Source organism: Semicossyphus pulcher, unplaced genomic scaffold (assembly GCF_022749685.1).
Source record: "Semicossyphus pulcher isolate SPU_LCO1_2020_fin unplaced genomic scaffold, fSemPul1.0.p SCAF_21, whole genome shotgun sequence".
NCBI lineage: Eukaryota > Metazoa > Chordata > Actinopteri > Labriformes > Labridae > Semicossyphus > Semicossyphus pulcher.
This window is the reverse complement of record NW_027211695.1, coordinates 11,319,144-11,337,402: the sequence shown is the minus strand read 5'-3', so window position 1 is coordinate 11,337,402 and position 18,259 is coordinate 11,319,144. Positions and strand designations below refer to the sequence as shown.

The 18,259-nt window shown below is 39.6% G+C and overlaps 2 protein-coding genes across 2 annotated transcripts; both read left to right on the top strand.

Annotated features, from left to right (window-relative positions):
- Positions 1-7,699: 7,699 nt before the first annotated feature.
- LOC138601051 (signal-regulatory protein beta-2-like) lies at positions 7,700-8,964 on the top strand. Its single transcript, XM_069672625.1, has 4 exons — positions 7,700-8,293; positions 8,431-8,559; positions 8,639-8,682; positions 8,791-8,964. Exons 1-4 carry the CDS (start codon positions 7,771-7,773, stop codon positions 8,914-8,916), a joined length of 822 nt encoding a protein of 273 aa, XP_069528726.1. The 5' UTR covers positions 7,700-7,770; the 3' UTR covers positions 8,917-8,964.
- Positions 8,965-13,698: 4,734 nt separating this feature from the next.
- On the top strand, positions 13,699-15,882 carry LOC138600771 (immunoglobulin kappa light chain-like). Its single transcript, XM_069672270.1, has 5 exons — positions 13,699-13,753; positions 13,881-14,543; positions 14,635-14,760; positions 15,135-15,172; positions 15,760-15,882. Exons 1-5 carry the CDS (start codon positions 13,699-13,701, stop codon positions 15,880-15,882), a joined length of 1,005 nt encoding a protein of 334 aa, XP_069528371.1.
- Positions 15,883-18,259: the final 2,377 nt, after the last annotated feature.

The window sequence follows — 18,259 nt, the reverse complement described above, 5'->3', positions numbered from 1 at the left end:
TGGTTAATTTTTTATTTCTTTTTATATTTTCACAGGGAAACAGGAAGACATTTCCCCTGTCTTGCTGCGTTGTGTGGCTGCTGCTCTGCTTCTGTCCCTTATCTTGAACATAATCCTAATCTGCATCTTCTGCAAAGTGTCCAGAAAACTTCTACATTCCAGAGGTACGACTGACTAATACTTTTAAGAGAAGACATTTTTTTTATTGTTTTGATGAGGAATGTTTGAGTCACCAATTTTCAAAATCCCATTTTATATGTATCTCGCACAAGCGGCATCAAATGCAGATTTTGAGGTACGTTCAGTTTCCACCTCAGTATAATGCAGGTGAAAGTAAAGGCCTTTATTGTGCAAAAAGCATTTAAAGAATACATTTATATAATATTTTTCAGAACAGCAAAGACCTCTATATGAACTGTTTTCATTGGAACTACTTTCTCTCAAAGAAATAGCACCTGATTGTTGTTCAGTGTGGGTGAACTGACCCTTGAAAAAAAAAAGACTGTGAGAATAACACTTTTATTATAGGGCTGCAGCCACAGTCGAATGATCAAGACTACACTGCTGACAGTCAGGTAAGTTCAGAATTTTATTTTGCATATGGAGACACACCCCATGTATAAATAAGATTACCATCTTATCATTATAATCTACAGAATACAGACGAGGATGCTCAGCAGTACGTTGCTCTGGACTTCAAAAAGAGGCAAAGCAAGACTAGGAGACAGAGGAGCACCGAGGAGGAGACCATTTACTCTGGAGTGAGACTGTCAAACTGATTTTTGCTGTTTATTAGAACCAAATATTCTACAATTATCACCGCTGCTACTCTGTTTCTACTTTATTAGTTATCATATGATTATATTAAGATATTTGTAATTAACACATCTGATAATCTTTAATCTTGCATATGCTTCGCTGCAAAGTTAAAATTATACTGCTATAATAAAAATAACAAAAATAAAATATATTTTTTCTGTATTTATGTATACCTATTTCACATACATAACCAATAATATGAACAAAATAAAAAGACAGCCCTGCATGATTTTACATACTAATTTCATCATTTATGTATTACATCTTATGTATTACAGAATGTATAATCTAAATAGACTGGAAAACAAAAAGCTACCTCTCTGAATGTAGCTAAAGGGGTATTCCAACAATCAAATATTTCTATTTCTTAACGTTAGGTTCTCAGAAGAGACTGCAAAAACAATGGCAGCTGGGATATTGTGATTCTTATTCTGAGTGGAGCTCTGAAAACACACAATCCTACATTCCCCACAATGCAACATTAATAACATAATTTGGGTTATTTTCAGACTTTGGAAAGTATCGCAGAAGACAGCTGTTTTCACTGGCTGATTAGTTCTCTTCATGTGTAAACTTGGTGGACTGGCCGTTTAAATCCACGATCAGGCCTTTCTCTTCAGTTTCTTGTGTGCAGTTCAGCTCTTTGTCAGTAGAGAGCAGCAGTCCACCTACAGTTAATGTTGCATCATTGTGCTTTAAAATGTAGTAGGAATATTTTGATGATCATATGATAAAAGTTGCATTCGAATTGTACGAATTGTTAGTAATTTTTTAAACGCTAAGGTTTTTAGTAGAGAAGATCATTTAAACATTTCAGGGACAGTTTGTGAAGTGTATCCTGTCTGTACCACCAAGAGTGACACATATACAGTTGACGTACAGTTGTGGTCGACAGACTTTAAGATCTCCTCTCTAACCTATTTTCAGCGCCTAAACACATATAGTACCATGACACCAATATTTGTACTTATGTGGTTTTCTGCAAATGATGTAGGTCAGTTATAAACATAAACACACATCCCATCCTGCCTCAGATAACAATGAAATAGAGTTTCTCCCAACCGTTTATTTTATAAACAGATGTGTTTTCAGGTCCTGCAACCAACTAATGGAAAAAATAAAAAAAGACCTTCGCTTCTGAGTCTCTGCTCTGGTCAATCTCGCTCATGTCGAGTTCAGCCCAAGTGGTTTCGTTAGCCGCCTCTCTCGCCCCTGACAGGATGTCTATGTGGTTTTATTCATGATGCTGTTTGTTCGCTTCTGTTGCTTAACAACAATGGCTCTGTTCTGTCATGTCTTCGTGACTTGAAGCAGGTACGGTTGAGAGAGGAGGAGGGGCATTACGACATTATGGTTAATGGGGGCTGGGCAGCTTTGCAGTCTCTTCTTTGAAACTGAATGTTTAGTTGTTTTAAAGGTTGCGTGTATGTTCTTTATTTTTTAGAACTCTAAAGAGAAATACAATAAAGTTGCAGAGAAGATATATTCACCTATATCTGACCTTTTTTACTTCTTAATGTCAAGTGAACAGTGTGTTGTCACAACATGCAACTACACCCCAATTATTAGTCAATGTTTTGGCAGCAGCTTTCAGTGTTTTTGACCAATTTTAAACATTTATAACAAATGACCAAAAAGCCCTTGGAGAAAATGTAGCTCACTTGTTGAAAGCATGCCCAGCTCAGAAAACAGTGGTAAATAGTCAACAAACAATAATAGTGCGATAGTAACAGCAACAACATGAAATAAAGAAGTAATAATAAAAATAATTATAATAATATTAAAATTAAAATGAATACATATACATACATACATATATATTATACCCTTTTACTTATATATGTAGATATAGATGGAAGAATGCAAGTTAAATTGTACAGGTAATTTTAATACACACATTTTTCCATTGAAATTTAGTATTTCACAGTATGAAAATACGGAAAAAATAATCGCACAGAATAATATACATATATGCACATACATACGCGTACTTATACATATATACACAGGTAGTGAGTGAGGGGGGATAACTGACAGAGAGAATTGAGATCACATAGTTGTTGTACTGCTAGTGCTAAAGGCTCTGACTGCAGATGGGATGAATGACCTGCGGTAGCACTCCTTCTTGCAGGTTGGGTGTCTCAGTCTGCTGCTGAAGGAGCTGCTTAAGGCCCCCACAGTCTCATGCAAGGGGTGAGAGGGGCTGTCCATGATGGATGTCAGCTTGGCGTACATCCTCCTCTCACCCACCTCCTCTACGGCGTCCAGAGGACAGTCCAAGACAGAACCGGCCCTCCTGACTATACTGTTGAATGTCATCCTGTACCTTTCTGTGCTCCTTCCTCCCCAGCAGACCACTGCATAGAGGAGTGTAGATGCCACCACAGTTTCATAAAGTCCTGCACACTCCAAAGGACCTCAGTCTCCTCAGCATGTGCAGATGACTTTAGCCCTTCTTGTACAGGACATTTTATTTGTGTTTGAAGAATTAAAGCTTTTCAGAGTGAGACATGATTAAAACGATATGCAAACCACAACAGAAGCTGTTTTTCTTCCTCCACAGACTCTACAACGTCAAAGTCAGACTTTACCAGACATGAAAGCAAGTATGAGTACGTAGCTCAGAATGACAAAGACATAGAAAACAAGCAGCTATATCCCAACTTGGCCAAAACCACAGTAAATAATTATTTTCAATAAATTTGTGGCAAATAATCTGACACACAATCACTTTAAAGAAGTATGGGAGGATTAAATTTCCACTGAACTTTGACTTGTTTGTGAAACAGTGAACATTATGTCACACTGTCCCTCTGCATGATCCAGGAAGTATGGGTTCAGGTGAAAGAGTGTCGGACAGTAAAGCCTCGTCTGTACTCAGTCAACAACCGAAGAGCTTTTACCGCACTGTTTTTCAAGCATGCACATGCAGACCGCAAGAATCAAAAGATGAGTTTGAATTGCATGCAACAGCTCGTTTCTTCTTGGTAAAGCTAAACTGTGTGGTTAGAGGGGCTTTTATATCTGCAAGGTCCCACCATGTTTCAACTACGTGTTATGCAAAGCAAATCTTAAACCCCTAACCTTTAGGCAGCTACTGTTTAAAGGACTATACCAGTTTTTATATGTTTAGGTCAAATACGGCACTTAATGTGCTATTTAAATGAGTGGCCGTCTCATTCTTAAACACATAGTAGAATTTGCCACAATACCTGTTAATTGATCTGCAATTAACTCATTTTTTGAACTGCATAACCACTGAAATAGACATGACTACCACAGAAATAGTAAATCTTTCTTTTCCATATGTGGAAGTGCATTTCATGTGGTTTCTAAGAACTGCAAGTTGATTATAACACAATAAAAAAGGAAGTCACACATTTGTCAGCTATAAATGATGGCTTAGGAAGTGAATACCAAAACTTGCATGCCATTTGTTGTTGGCATAATAATACTTACAGTAGATTAGAAGATAGATTTTTGGATTATTTAGCGCTTTATTTCAAGTTTTAGTAGTAAAACCAGCTACCTCGGACTCTTGTGTGACAAGCAAAATACAAGTAACATTAGCAGTGCTCATATGGGTGATGTTCTTTGTTACATTTAGTATAGAAATGGAAATTTGAATGTGCGGTTATTTGAAAAACAACATCTCAGCCCGTAGAAAAAGAGACCACCAACACTAGCTAGACCTGCACCTTTCATAGTGTGGGACAAAATAGTTACTTTATCTCCCTATTTCCCTTAGCTCTGCCTTACTCCTCCCTCTTGTGCTGTCATAGGCTAGTGCTACTGTGCTGTGATTGGCTAGTACTTGTGGCCTGTTTGCTTTCAGTTTGCTTTCAGATAGGAAGCTCTTCAACCACCAGGCCATGAACTGACTTAACCCAGGAGCACAGGAGCACACTGTTTGTGTCCCCTGTTTAAGTCCATGTTGCCTTATTGGTTTCGCCCAAACAATGACCTTTCCTAGCGCTAATCAAGTAGTGGTAGTGGCTAAAACTCTATTGGTTTCATATTGTTAACAACATATATTAGTTTAATGCACCAACACTACTTTGCTAGCTTTTTACAACATATGAAAACATAATCTAAAATTATGTGGTCTTGTTTAAAATTATATATTGAAGGGGAAAACACAGTTTTTTTACCTAAAGGATGGTCCTGATCTATGCTAGGACTTAGGTTATACAGTATGTTGACAATGACCAACTTATCAACCCCAATAATTGAAAGCTACTAAAATAAAATGATCCTTAGAACAGTCTGGCTGGGGATGGCACTTTTTTAGCCTTCTCCGATCCACTACTATGTATAATTCCTGCAGTAGGAACTCCACCTCTGGTCCATTCATGCAGATGTTTTGTGTCTTTGCCATCATAATGCTCTTCTGTCACTTTACTGTTGACATTGGAAGTGTGAAGACTGAAGCCATTCATTTCATCAGGTTTTGGCCTATGCCAACCTGCTGTTTGTACCCTTTTACGCCCTTCAGCATGAGTACAGGGCCCAAGTAGGGTACCTGGGTGTCACCGAACTGGGCATGTTCCTATACATCAAATGTCAAAATGTTAGCAACAGCAAAAACAGCAAATGTTTGGTCTCTACACAATCTTTACCATCAAGGATAGAAGTAAGAGAGGTAGTCTTTTGACTTCTTGTGTTTTGCTTTTTTCAGACAGTTTCCCTGACTTGACGGTATGAATCCTGAGCATTGTGCTCTTTTACAGTGTTCACTCCATCCTTTTGAATCATTGAAATTCAACGATTCTCGCTTCAAACTATTGCTTTGGCCATGACTGCCAGACTTAGCCTTAAAGGTCCTAATACATCTTTCACTCAAGCCATCTGAACATCTTTTGAGTCATTTTGCTTATATCCCTTTGCATTTGAGTTTTCCCTTGGTTGACCCTGTGTTATTCCCAAACAGCTTAACTGATAGGAAAGGCAGTAAGCGGACGTTGAACACACTTTGCCATACTTTCTCTTGCATGGACACCAAGCCCTAGTATGTGTTTGGGACTAAGAGAAAAGAAGGCTTACAATGAGTCAATGAACATCTGGAAGTCACTTGCTTGAGACATTTCCTTGACAGTGTGACGGACGTCAAGTTCAAGCTTTTGGTTCATGCAATGTATCTTCACCAAGAATGAAAGTTGTTCTTGCATAAGGTGCAGGCCATTACAACACCTTCAATCTTCTCTTGTTGGCTGTCCTCCAATTTTAAAGGGACTGACTCTTTTTACTGGTCTTTATCTTCAACCTTTTCAAGGTTCTAAGCATCAACCAATAAATGAACCCAGGATCAATGTGTAGCCTCGTTAAAGTTCAAAGCCTGAGCATCAGGACAAATTGATCGGTTAATAAGCAGTTGCGCTCGATGCAACCTCTAACCAGGCCTGGGCAGGAGGGTAACAAGGCTGAAGTAAACCTAAACACAAATTCTTTTTTGAAGGGTTGTTTAACGATAAGGTCTTCCAGTTGTTTGCCTGGATATGTCACGATGGCTGTCTTGTCCTCTGTTACCTTATGGTTGATTATTTAGCTAAAAAAAAGGTAAATGCTTCACTGCTATTTCATACCAGCATTCACTTAAAGACAGATAGCAAACTTCAAAAGCTAGTTATTATTGTTTAAAGTGACAGTAGCAGGGACGCAATGGAACTGGACTGCACCCATTCGCACTCAGGCTAAACGTGACAAGGGCGGCTGTGGTTCAGTAGGGGGAGGCTGTGGCTCAGTGGTGCAGTCGGTCATTTTTCAATTGGAAGGTTGGTGGTTCGATCCCCTGCTCCCTCAGTCTGCATGTTGAAGTGTCCATGGGCAAGACACTGAAGCCCAAATTGCTCCTGGTGGTATAGACAACGGTGTGTGAATGTGATGACTGGGCACTTTGCCTCTGCTGTCAGTGTGTGAATGGGTGAATGTGACATGTAGTGAAAAAACAGATTTGAGTGGTCGCAAGACTATAAAAGCGCTATAAGTACAGTCCATTTAATATTTACATAACCCCCCCTTAAATATGTACAATGTAAAAATGGGCAGTAATGCAACATCGAAATCAACGACAATAGCTTAGGTAAGCATTGTTTCGTCGTTGCCGGTAGTCCTATGGCTTCTTTTAAACAGACGACTTCTGTGTGGGGGGCGTTATTTGAATAAATGCCACATTCAATCTGAGGGGGGTTAATGGCATGATCAGATCTATAATATCACATTGAAAACAAGTACCTCAGGAGGGTTCATTCGAGGGACTTGATTTCAGTTTTTCTTTTAACACCTCTCCCACAGTCAAGACACTGAAAAGCACACAAGTCCCCCAAAACACACGTTCTATTGCTGCGAACAATCATAAGCACACAAACAGGACGACAAAGTTATGTCATAAAGAGTACAGCGTGTTTCTTTCTTCTTTCTTTCTTTACCTCTCTGCACATTGTGGAGGACATAAACTTGTTTGCAGCAACCTCTACATCTCTGGTCACATGATCACTCATTTGCAAAAGAACAAATCGCTAGTCTGAGTCTACACCAAACCAGTAACCAATCACAAGCATCTGTCGTCTCCTATAAGAGTTTGGTGCGTCCATCAACAGAGGACAGAAAGTGCAGAGCTTCAGCAATGATGCCACTTTACATGTTACTTGTGCTTCTCGGTGGAATTTGTGAGTATTTTACACCATTATTCACTCTTTGTATGTGCAAAAGTGTAATTCTGAGTTAGTGGTATGAGTTTATAAAATATATACATAATATAATTGTTTACATTTCTTTGCAGGTCAGGTGGCAGCCGTTAACATTATCTCAGGTTTTACTCAGGATGTTGGGGTCAAAACAGCTAGGGTTGGACAGGATGTGACTTTGCACTGCTATTATCAGGATGATGCTGTAAATTTTCTGTCCTGGTACCAACAACGCTTGGGAGGCAAACCTGTCCTCATATCATCTCGGATGAAGCTCCACACAGAAGCCACTATCTCCGAAGCGTATAAAGAAAGATTTCAAGTCTTAGCACAAGGTCAAAGCGGCATCAACCATCTCGTGATCAAAGACGTTCACCTGTCGGATTCAGCAACGTATTACTGTGGGATTTTAGAATTCAACGAAATTGAGTTTGGAAAAGGAGTCTTTCTTCATGTCAAAAATTCATCGTCTAACATCCAAGCTATTGTCCATCAGCCAGCATTGGAGCAACTGCAGAGGGGAGACTCTGTGAATTTGAGCTGTACAGCATACGCTGAAACGTGTGCAGGGGAGCGGAGCTTCTACTGGTTCAGACATGGTGCAGCTCAGCCTGCAATCATATATCACAGTGCAGGATTGTGTATGACTGATTCAGAGTCTCACATGAAAAACTGCACTTTAAACCTCGCTTTAAATTCTGTGAGCTCGTCTGATGCAGGGATGTACTACTGTGCTCTGGCTTCATGTGGGGAGATTGTGTTTGGACAAGGAACGAGAGTGGAGATTGCAGGTAGGTGATAATAGCTGATATTGAATATGATTTTTTTTTTCCATCCTCATCAAGTTAAAAAAAAAAGTGTATATAAATAAACATGAATACCTAGAAGTGATGTTAGACATGTTCTTCTCATGATTGCATCTTATGAGGTTCTGCCAAAGTCCCTCGTCTCCTGGTGCATTGCTTGAGTGTGGCATTGGCAGTTTCCATTATTGTGCTGCTCATCTTGGCTTTCATCACGTACAAGTTGAAGAATAAGTTATGCTCCATCTGCAAAGGTAAGATTTGCAAAATAAAAGTACTTTAAATTCCGTCTGTATCGTTTTGGCATGATCATGTATGTACTTTAATTTGCAGGGACTGTTTCTCATCTGACTGGTTATGCAGCTTCTGAACTATTGGTAAGTCTACTATGCAAGGAAATTTTACTAAACTACATGTTTAACACAAGCTAATATATCCTTTATGTACATTACAATAATTTGCCCTTGTTATTTTGTCATCACCAGAGCCAGGATGCAGACATTCTCCATTATGCTGCTCTGAGTGTGAACAGGACCAGTGAGCGACATCGCCAAGAGGACAGCATGGAGAGTGACTGTGTTTACTCCAGAGTAAAGAGTAGAAAAGAGTGAAGAAGGACTTTGCCTTTACATCTGATCACTTCTACTTATAATCTGCCACTTCACATGACTAAATTAAAACTGAAAATATATTGTAAGAAAATAAAATATCTTTTTTATATGTTTGCATATGTAAAAGGTGTCTTTGAGAGTGTACTAAAACCAGATTGTATAGTAGACTAGTATACATATATATATATATATATATATATATAGTACACTATGATACTGGATATAAATATAGACAAAGCAGGCTCATGGAAATCCCCTACGATCTATAAATATCTTCTTCAACCAGAAACTTTAGCACAGGTCGCTTCTTTGCCGCTCACCAGTTACCTCTCAGCCCTGTGGTGATAGTGGTGTGAACTACGGAGATTAAGTTTCCACTGGTGGAAACAAAGGTGATAGCAGAGTTTGAACACAGGAAGACTGGCCTGCAGCTTTCAGGCCACAGCATCTAGCACCTCTGCAAACACGGTCTCACAGAATGATGTGAAACAAACTTATTGTAGAAGGTGAAAACATGTTGTGCACAAAATCAGAAAATCTAAAAGCAGGCAGGCTTCTACCATTGCAAAGAAGTAAATACGATTTAGTTCGAGACAGCTTGAATTTAAACTTTAACAGTTCAGAGTTAACAGTTAGCTTTTTTGAAGAGTGGTTGAAGTCAGGCTTTCATTATGACATGTCCACAAGTTGTACTCAGATCTGACAGGAAATTCACCAAGTCACCATTGATCACAACGTACTGGACCAAGACCAAGTCATGATGAAAAGGGTCAGGTAGGATGGAATAATAGTGGGTTGAATGGGCTCAAAGTTTCACTGGAGCTGGCAGTAAAACCAGGGATCAAAGCTCAGGTCAGGGCATGTTTTGCACTTTCTGGTTGAGCATCCTCCAATTGTTCCTGTATTGACAGAGGGTAAAGATGAGAACAGGGTTTGGGGGGGATGGTCTGTGAAACTGTGACAAATGGGACAGAAGGGGTTAGGCAGGCTCATAGATGCAGGCTCAGACTTCAATACACTTACTTGCAAAGATCAATGAATCCTAAGCTTTAAAGATGAATCATGGAGCAGAGTATACAAGTACATTATTTCTACTGTCTTCTTGATACATCTTTCAGTCTCCTCTTTCTTAAAAAAAGCAAACTCTTACAAGTAAGACACAGCATATCCTCTTTGTAATTACATCTGTGGCAATATATGCCATGGTCTTTGGTCTAAGTCTCTCCTTTCATTCCAACCACAACCAGTTTTGTAGCTTAATCTTGAGAGATTGAGACACTTCAGTGTCTTCTCATTTTGTGTATTTAAGAGCCCCTAGGCATAGTTTTCTCATATTTATTGTTTGAAACTATACCAAACTCCCTCGAATGTACCTGCCTCATTTACAAACTGAACTAGTTCTCACTTCTCCTCAAATGATTGTTGAATGATACATCTGACAAAGCCTCAAGTGGTAGCGAAACATTGTGATGATTGAGATATGGAGTAAGTGTGCATGCTTGCCTATTTCGGTTTTGGTTGCCGCACCTATGTGACGTGTGTATAACTTCCCTCCAAGGCCAAACGATCAACAAGACAGACAACACGTGGTAAATCTGTGTTGTCCAGTCTCAGGCAGTGAAACTGAACATTTCATTTAAACTAAGTGTTACTACAAGTGACAAGTTTCTCAGATTTCACCTCTGTTAACCTGTAGCACCCATAACGTTTCTTCAGTTATAGTTAAGCCAGATTTCTTTGATGAATTTAAGGCGCTATTTTTCCACTATAACTTTACTTGTATATATATCAGAGGTGGGGGACTCGAGTCACATGACTTGACTCGAGTTAGACTCGAGACGCAAATTTGAGGACTTGAGACTAGCTTGACTAACAATGATAAAAGACTCAACTTGACTTTGACTTGGCATGAATGACTTGAGACTTGACTTAGACTGCAGACAGAAGACTTATAAGAACTTGACTTTTTATGACCTCTTATGACCTTTATTCCTTTATTGCAGTGCATGTAAACCTGGCGACCTATAGGACGCAGCAGAGGCAATACTGGAGACAGCAAACATGGAGGGTGCTATGCAAAAAATCATTACATTTGGATTTAAGGAGTATGTAATGGATGACTATAAAAAGAAAAGAATGGCATTTTGCAAGGTATGCACTTTGAAAATAAGGCCATGTCCACACATACAAGGGTCTTTTTCAAAACGTTGCTTTTTCTCTGCGTTTTGGCCTTTGGGCCACACACAAACCATGTTTTAGGTCACTGAAAAAATATCTTTTGTAAAACTCTGGCCAGGGTGAAGACTTTTTCCACAGAGACGTGTAGATGGGATAAACAGCGTTTTTGGCTTGTCACATGAGGTTGTGTGCCGTTATCTCCTTTGTGAGGCGTCACAAATGAGGCAACATTCCTTGCAAAATGGCCGATGTGACAAAAAACAGTGATGCTTAACAGGACTTTTTACATGTTTACACATATATGCACAGTTACTTGTCTACTATGAGGAACAAAGCTGTTGGGATAGATTTTTTCAGACTTCTGACTGGCAGCAATTCTTCTTTGCATGACCGGGTTATATCGCTGCCTCTTGGTGTGGCATTCTCATGACAGCGTTTCTGTTGTGTGCACAGGGGTTTTTTTGGAAACGAAGGAGGGAAAAACTCTGTTTTCAATAATACCTGTGTACGTTTAGACATGGCCTACGTGGCATGGCACCCACCACATCAAACTTCATCCGTCACTTTAAAACCCACAAAGAAAGGTACGTAATTGTGTCTGTTTAGCTAATTTATCAGCTGGTCAAGCTTTTGAAAAAGACAGTCGGGGGACTGATTCGGGGCCATATAATATATGTATGTGGGCATGTTGCTTGCATAAGAAGTTACATGCTCACTCATAGTTAAATGGTTACAGGTGAAATGTTGACGCGAGTCCTCTCATGACATGTCAGAACCCTTTCTCATGACAACTGAACTGTCTTTTAAATTATTTAAATGTGGAAAGTGTGATATATAATCAGAATTTTATATGACTTGACTTGTGACTTGCTTGACCTGAGCAATCTCACCACAGTGACTTGGGACTTGTTTGTGACTTGAGGGTAAAGACTTGAGACTTGCTTGTGACTTGCACATGTAAGACTTACTTTCACCTCTGATATAATGTATATATACTCTAATGTTTCCCCCTTCAAATGAGACATGATAATAGGTTGTAATGGAAATATTAATCAACTTTCATACAAACATGACAGCTTCGAGGCATGGCAGCATGTTCAGAAACATCAGCAGGGTTACAACAAGACCTGCCAACATGATGCGTGCATGTTGCATGTAGGACCAACTAATCCCTCTGATAGTAAGGGCCCACCCTCAGTGTGGTGATAATGCCTGTTGCTTACCTGTTGTTTACTGTAAATGTGCTGATTGCTTACACAAGCTCAGAGGTGTGAGTTTTTTTTTTCTTTAGCTGCTGTGTGGTCAGCAGTCAAAGACTAGCACTCGGTTTACTTTGGTCCTGTGCTTTTCACAGCTTCTCTGCTCTCTGTCTGAGTGGTTTCAAACAGGAAGTGTCTGCAGCGTTTTCATGCAAAGCAGCCACACAGTTTTACTCTAATAGCCTGACTATTATAAGAACTTCAGAGGAAATCATTTAAGCAATCAAACTAAAATATTATTTAGCAGACATTTGTAGATGCTCGTCAAGAAATGTCCTATAATGATCAAAGTTGGGAAAGCTAACTAAAATAGCATTGAGTTGTAACTAGTAACTCAATAAAAAAAATCCATCAATCTAATACATTTCTCAAAATAATTTAAAGTGCAGTCTACTACAGCTAAACAATGCCAGAAACCTCCATGACCAGCCATACTCAGGGAGTGACAAGCTAATGCTGTTAGCCTAAATGTCTTATCATGTCCCCCGACAAAAAACATTCTGACAGACAGTTCAGCTAACACACACAATATTTAATTCTTTGTTGTTTGTACCAAACAGGGACCATGATGTGTTTTTATGTGGAGGAAAAGGTGAGGCAGTAAACATCCATAACAAGTTAGCTGCTACTGCTAGCAACATTAGCTACATGTACCAATAACAACAACAACAACAACAACAACAACAACAACAACACACAGCCATCTTCTTCCTGTTGCCAGTGGTTCTTCTTTTGGACTTCCCTTATAAAACAGCTCTCTAGTCTTCTGACCAATCAAGGTGCTCCCAATACATATCTGCATTCACCCTTTCACAAACACATTCACACATTAATTAACTAAACTTATGAACTAATCACACACTCACACAATGATCACTATGCTATTGGGAGCAATTTGGGCTTCAGTATGTTTCCCAAGGACACTTCAACATGTACACAGTAGTAGCTGGGTATCATGCCACCAAGCTTCCGATGGAAGGGCAACCCACTATATCTCCCAGCCACATAGCCATATATCTATGAGAAATGCTACATATGCTTAAAGTATTATGCATCATGTATTTTGCTTTAAATGCATTTGATTTCTTCTCCTTACAACAATACCACTTCTATTATAGAAAAACATAGAAATCAGATGAATTGAACGCATCCAGGTATGCATGCAGGTATGTTCTGCCTCTTTAAAATGCATTCCATGCAGCACTGAACATGTGTTCGCTGTTTCCAGATCAGACTATTGGTATCTCTGACTAGCCAATGAAAATCAGTCTTCTCTTCTTCTTCTCCCCTTAAGAGTAAAGAGCGTACTGACATTCAATTCATTCAGTGCAGCGTTTAGATCACGATGACACCCCTGAGCTTTGCTCTGTGTCTGACTTATCTGTACTTTGGACGATTAGGTGAGTAGTTTGTTGTAAATGTATTTGTATGTTATGACTTCCAGATAAAATATGATTTCAAAAGTTGCATACAGGCATTTTGTTGAACCTAATTAAGTTACTCTTTCTGGATCCCTTTTCTTTTCAGCTCAGACAACGGATGTGAAATCGTCCACATATGTGCATCAGAGAAACGGTTCTATATCGGCTAATGTTGGTGATAATGTGACTTTGCAATGTTTCTATGAAGGTGATGCAGTGATGTTTTACTGGTATAAACAAACTCTGGGAGACAAACCAAAGGTCATCTCTACCTTCTATAAACATGAAATAAGTGGCACCTTTTATGACGAATTCAAAATTCCTCGTTTCAGTCTGGACACTGGAAAGGGTAAAAATCACTTGACAATCTTTGATTTAGAGGTGTCAGACTCAGCTACCTACTACTGTACAGGTAGCTATGAATACGACCTTGAATTTGTAGAGGGTTGTACTATCAGTGTAAAGGGTTCAGGATTTGATGTCAAAGCTTTGGTCCTTCAGTCGGCATCTGAGACCATCCAGCCAGCAGGCTCTGTGACATGCACAGTCCACACTGGGACCTATGAGGGAAACCACAGTGTTTACTGGTTCAGAAACTCTGAAGAATCTCATCCAGGACTCATTTACAACCATGAAGGCAGGAATGATCAGTGTGTCTACAACTTGCCAACGGAGACCCTGAATCTCTCTCATTCTGGAACAGACTACTGCGCAGTTGCCACATGTGGACACATACTGTTTGGAATTGGGAAGAAGTTGGACACGATGGGTGAGTAGCATTATAGATGTTATTCTGTTATGATTAATACCTCCTCAGTATTCTACAGCTCCATAACATCTCCTATCTTCTGGATCTGCAGATGAAGTTGACTCTTTTGTCTTGGTGCATTTCTTAATTGGAGCTTTGGCATTCAACACTGCACTGCTTGTTTTGCTGGCATACGTTGCATATACAATAAACAAAAGACACTGCTGCCAATGCACAGGTAGGTTTACCGTCATAAAGTACTTTTCATAGTGTGTATTAATGCTTATTGTGGAGGAGCAACCATTTGATGTTGAAACGAATTAAGGCAACATATACCACCATGCTGATCACTTTCATATATGGTGTGGATATATTTTATTATGTCATGGTTTTTCTATCTGCAAATGTCACCTGCAAAAAAAGTTCTATTTCTTTTAGTGCAAGTAGGGATCTTTATTATTTATTTACTTATTTCATTACTAATGTTAATATGGAATCAGGCAATGGTTTGTTTTCCATTCTATTCATGAAATCAGGAAATAATAGAAGTCGGTGTTCTAATCACAGGCACAGTGTATGTTAATGGTTCTTGTCCTTTTGTTTCTTTACCAGACTCAAGATCTTCAGCTGCCTCGTCTCCAAATGCAGTGGTGAGTGTTTTCCATCTCTTGCGTCTCTATCCCTATGTATTGCAGGAAGTCAAACATGTATAGGAGGTTCAAAAAACTAAGAACCTGACGGAGGCTTTGGTTCTGGCTTCTGCCTTGCATTTCCATTGCTTTAAAACCAGAACTTTTTTTTGTTTTGGCCTTTTTTGGGGGCTGTTTTGCTTTTAGTTAATAGGACTGTGGATTGAGTCGGAAACTCGGGAAGAGAGAGTGGGGGATGACTTGCAGCAAAGCGCTGAGGGTCAGAGTTCAACCTGCGCTGCGTTGAGAGCAGGCACCCCATGTACAGAGGCTACAGTCCTCGATGCACTGATCGCAGGTTCATTTGGTGCATGTCATCCCCCACTCTCTACTCCCCACATTTCCTGTTTCTCTTCAGATATCCTATCAAAGAAAGGCAAAAGCCAAAAAAATAATCTTTTTTAAAGCACAGACGTATTATTTTGTAAGTGCTAGTAAGCAAATCTTCGATATATTGAACAGTTGTTGCTGGTGTTCTCCATACGTGTGTACCAGGCAAGTCATACGTAGTAACATTGTGACTAAAAGTTATAATTTTTTAATTGCAGGATTACGAGGACACAGACAACATCCATTATGCTGCTTTGAGGGTTCAGAAGGCCAAAAACAGATCAACAAGACGCATGGATGACACTCTAAGTGAATGTGTGTACTCAGGTGTGAGGCAGTAGAGCTTGATATGATTCACTGTTATGCTGTTGCTGTATAAGAAGAAAGTATTTCATGAATGTGTCTATCAATCTATATAATGTTTTCTGAATAGGAACATGGCTGTCAGATGTCACCTCAATACACTGAATGTTAAGTCTTACCTTGCAATAAACTAATAAAACAACATGATCATGAACATAGGCCAAACCCACCTGTTTAATACACTCCAGTTTGCAGATGCTTTGTTGTAATTATGTCTCATTTCCTGGTCAGGTACGTAAGTACATACAAAGCAAAATACATCTTCCAGCAACTTTAGGAAACTAGCTTGCTAACATTTAACGTGCTTCTTACGTTATACATCAAAACGACAGAAAAAGAGGGCCAGCACATCTCAGCAGACTTCATGCATAATTATTCAGCAGGGACGGCCTTCTCAAAGCAGGGTGGTGACAACACTTAACAAAATGTCAACACAGAGGGTACCAGTCTGTTAGAAATGAGGTGTCCACCTTAAATGTACTGATAGATCTCTTTTTCAAATGTTGCAGGAGTTCTTTAAGCTACACTTTGTACAAAACAAACACAGAAATGTAAAAATCTGCCTTTAAGCCTCTGTGTGGCTGGCAGTCAGTGATAAGCTTTACTTTATCATGTACTTTTCAAGGTCTCTTCGCCTTCTTTGTCTTTGTGGTTTCAAACAGGAAGTCTGCACTGTTTTCATGTGCGGCTCACACCATGTAACTCCAGTGTCCGGACTTGAGTAGATTATATCACACTTATACATGTGCAGTGTCAAAGGGCTGGGCTTATGTATGAAGTCCATCATTTCATTGTGTTTCTTTGCATCATTTGAACTGCAGTGTAACTTCATTGGTCGACTAGTCCACCTCTTTTATTCAAACTCATATATCTGAGTAACTATTGGTCAGGGACTAGCACAACATTCTGGGCCCTGTACACAGACTTCTCTATTTATTCAAGTCTCTGGGGGCGCTCAGTCCTGTCCTAGTGCCTCTGCTCCCCAAAGAATGAATCCTACTGACTCTGGTGACCCCTGAATTTTCCGGTAGCAGCCCTATAAGGCTGACTTTTTGGGTTCAATGTAGTTCGTAACATGCATTAATGAAACAGCCATACAGATAACGGCTGTGGTCGGTCGTCTTTCAATAGGAAGGTCGGAGGTTTGATCCCCAGCTCCCTCAGGCTACATGTCAAAGTGTCCTTGGACTTTACGTAGCAGCCTCTGCCATCAGTGTGTGAATGGGTGAATGTGATATGTAGTGTAAAAGCAGCTAAGAGTGGTCGCAAAGACTAGAAAAGCGCTATATAAGTACAGTCCATTTACCATATAAGTACAGTCCATAACATTTATGCATACTGATAGAGAGAGAGGATGGTGTATTCATCCTCCAGCAGTTGAAGCCTGTAGCAACATAACTAGGGGCAGTTCAAAGGCAAGTCTGAGCCAGCCTATAAGCTTTACTTTGTATAGCACAATTCAAGATCCCAAGAGGCTTAATCCTTCTGAATTTGGTGATTCCCTTACTCTTAACTAGCATCACTATGAGTTTTATAGATTTAAGTTATGAATGACATGTCTTGGCAGCTATTGGATTGCTTTCTATTACATTTGGCACATTTATCTACCTCTTGGGATAAACTGCAATCACTGTAGCGTCCTCTTTAAGTTGATTAAGTTTATTCCAGTACGTGATTTGTTGTGTGATGGCCCAATAGAGGCAGCATTGCTGCTAATGCTGGGTATGCAGAGGGGTTATGCAGGATTTTCCACACATATATTTGGTAGACAGCCAGTAGAAAAAAACATAAGACAGCCAAGAGGATACAAGGACTTATTTATAGCCAATTTACCACTAATGGTATATGGTAAATGGACTGTACTTATATAGCCCTTTTCTAGTCTTCTAGTCATTCACACACTGATGGCAAAGGCCTAAGTGCCAATCTCCAATCAGATCTATGCACATTCATTCATATGCCACCGGGAGCAATTCGGGGTTCAGTGTCTTGCCCAAGGACACTTCGACCTGCGAGTGTAGCAGTCAGGGATCAAACCCCCAACCTTCTGATTGAGAGACGACTGACTCTACCACTGAGTGACAGCGGCTCCTGTTGCACCAGCTGCAAAAAATACAAACGTATAGTCAATTATTGTTGAGGAGATTTAGGCTTCTTGAGCAAACCTAGCTAGCGAACAGTAAATAGCTTTCAGTATCAGAAAATATGCCTATATCTGACTAATTAGAACTTTTGTACTCTATAATCATTAAAGTGACTTTGACTGCATTGTGTTTTTTAGTGTATGTTTTCAAATGTCTCTGCTCTAGAAAGTGCAGTGGAAATTAAGCTAATTCAACATTTGTTCATTTAATA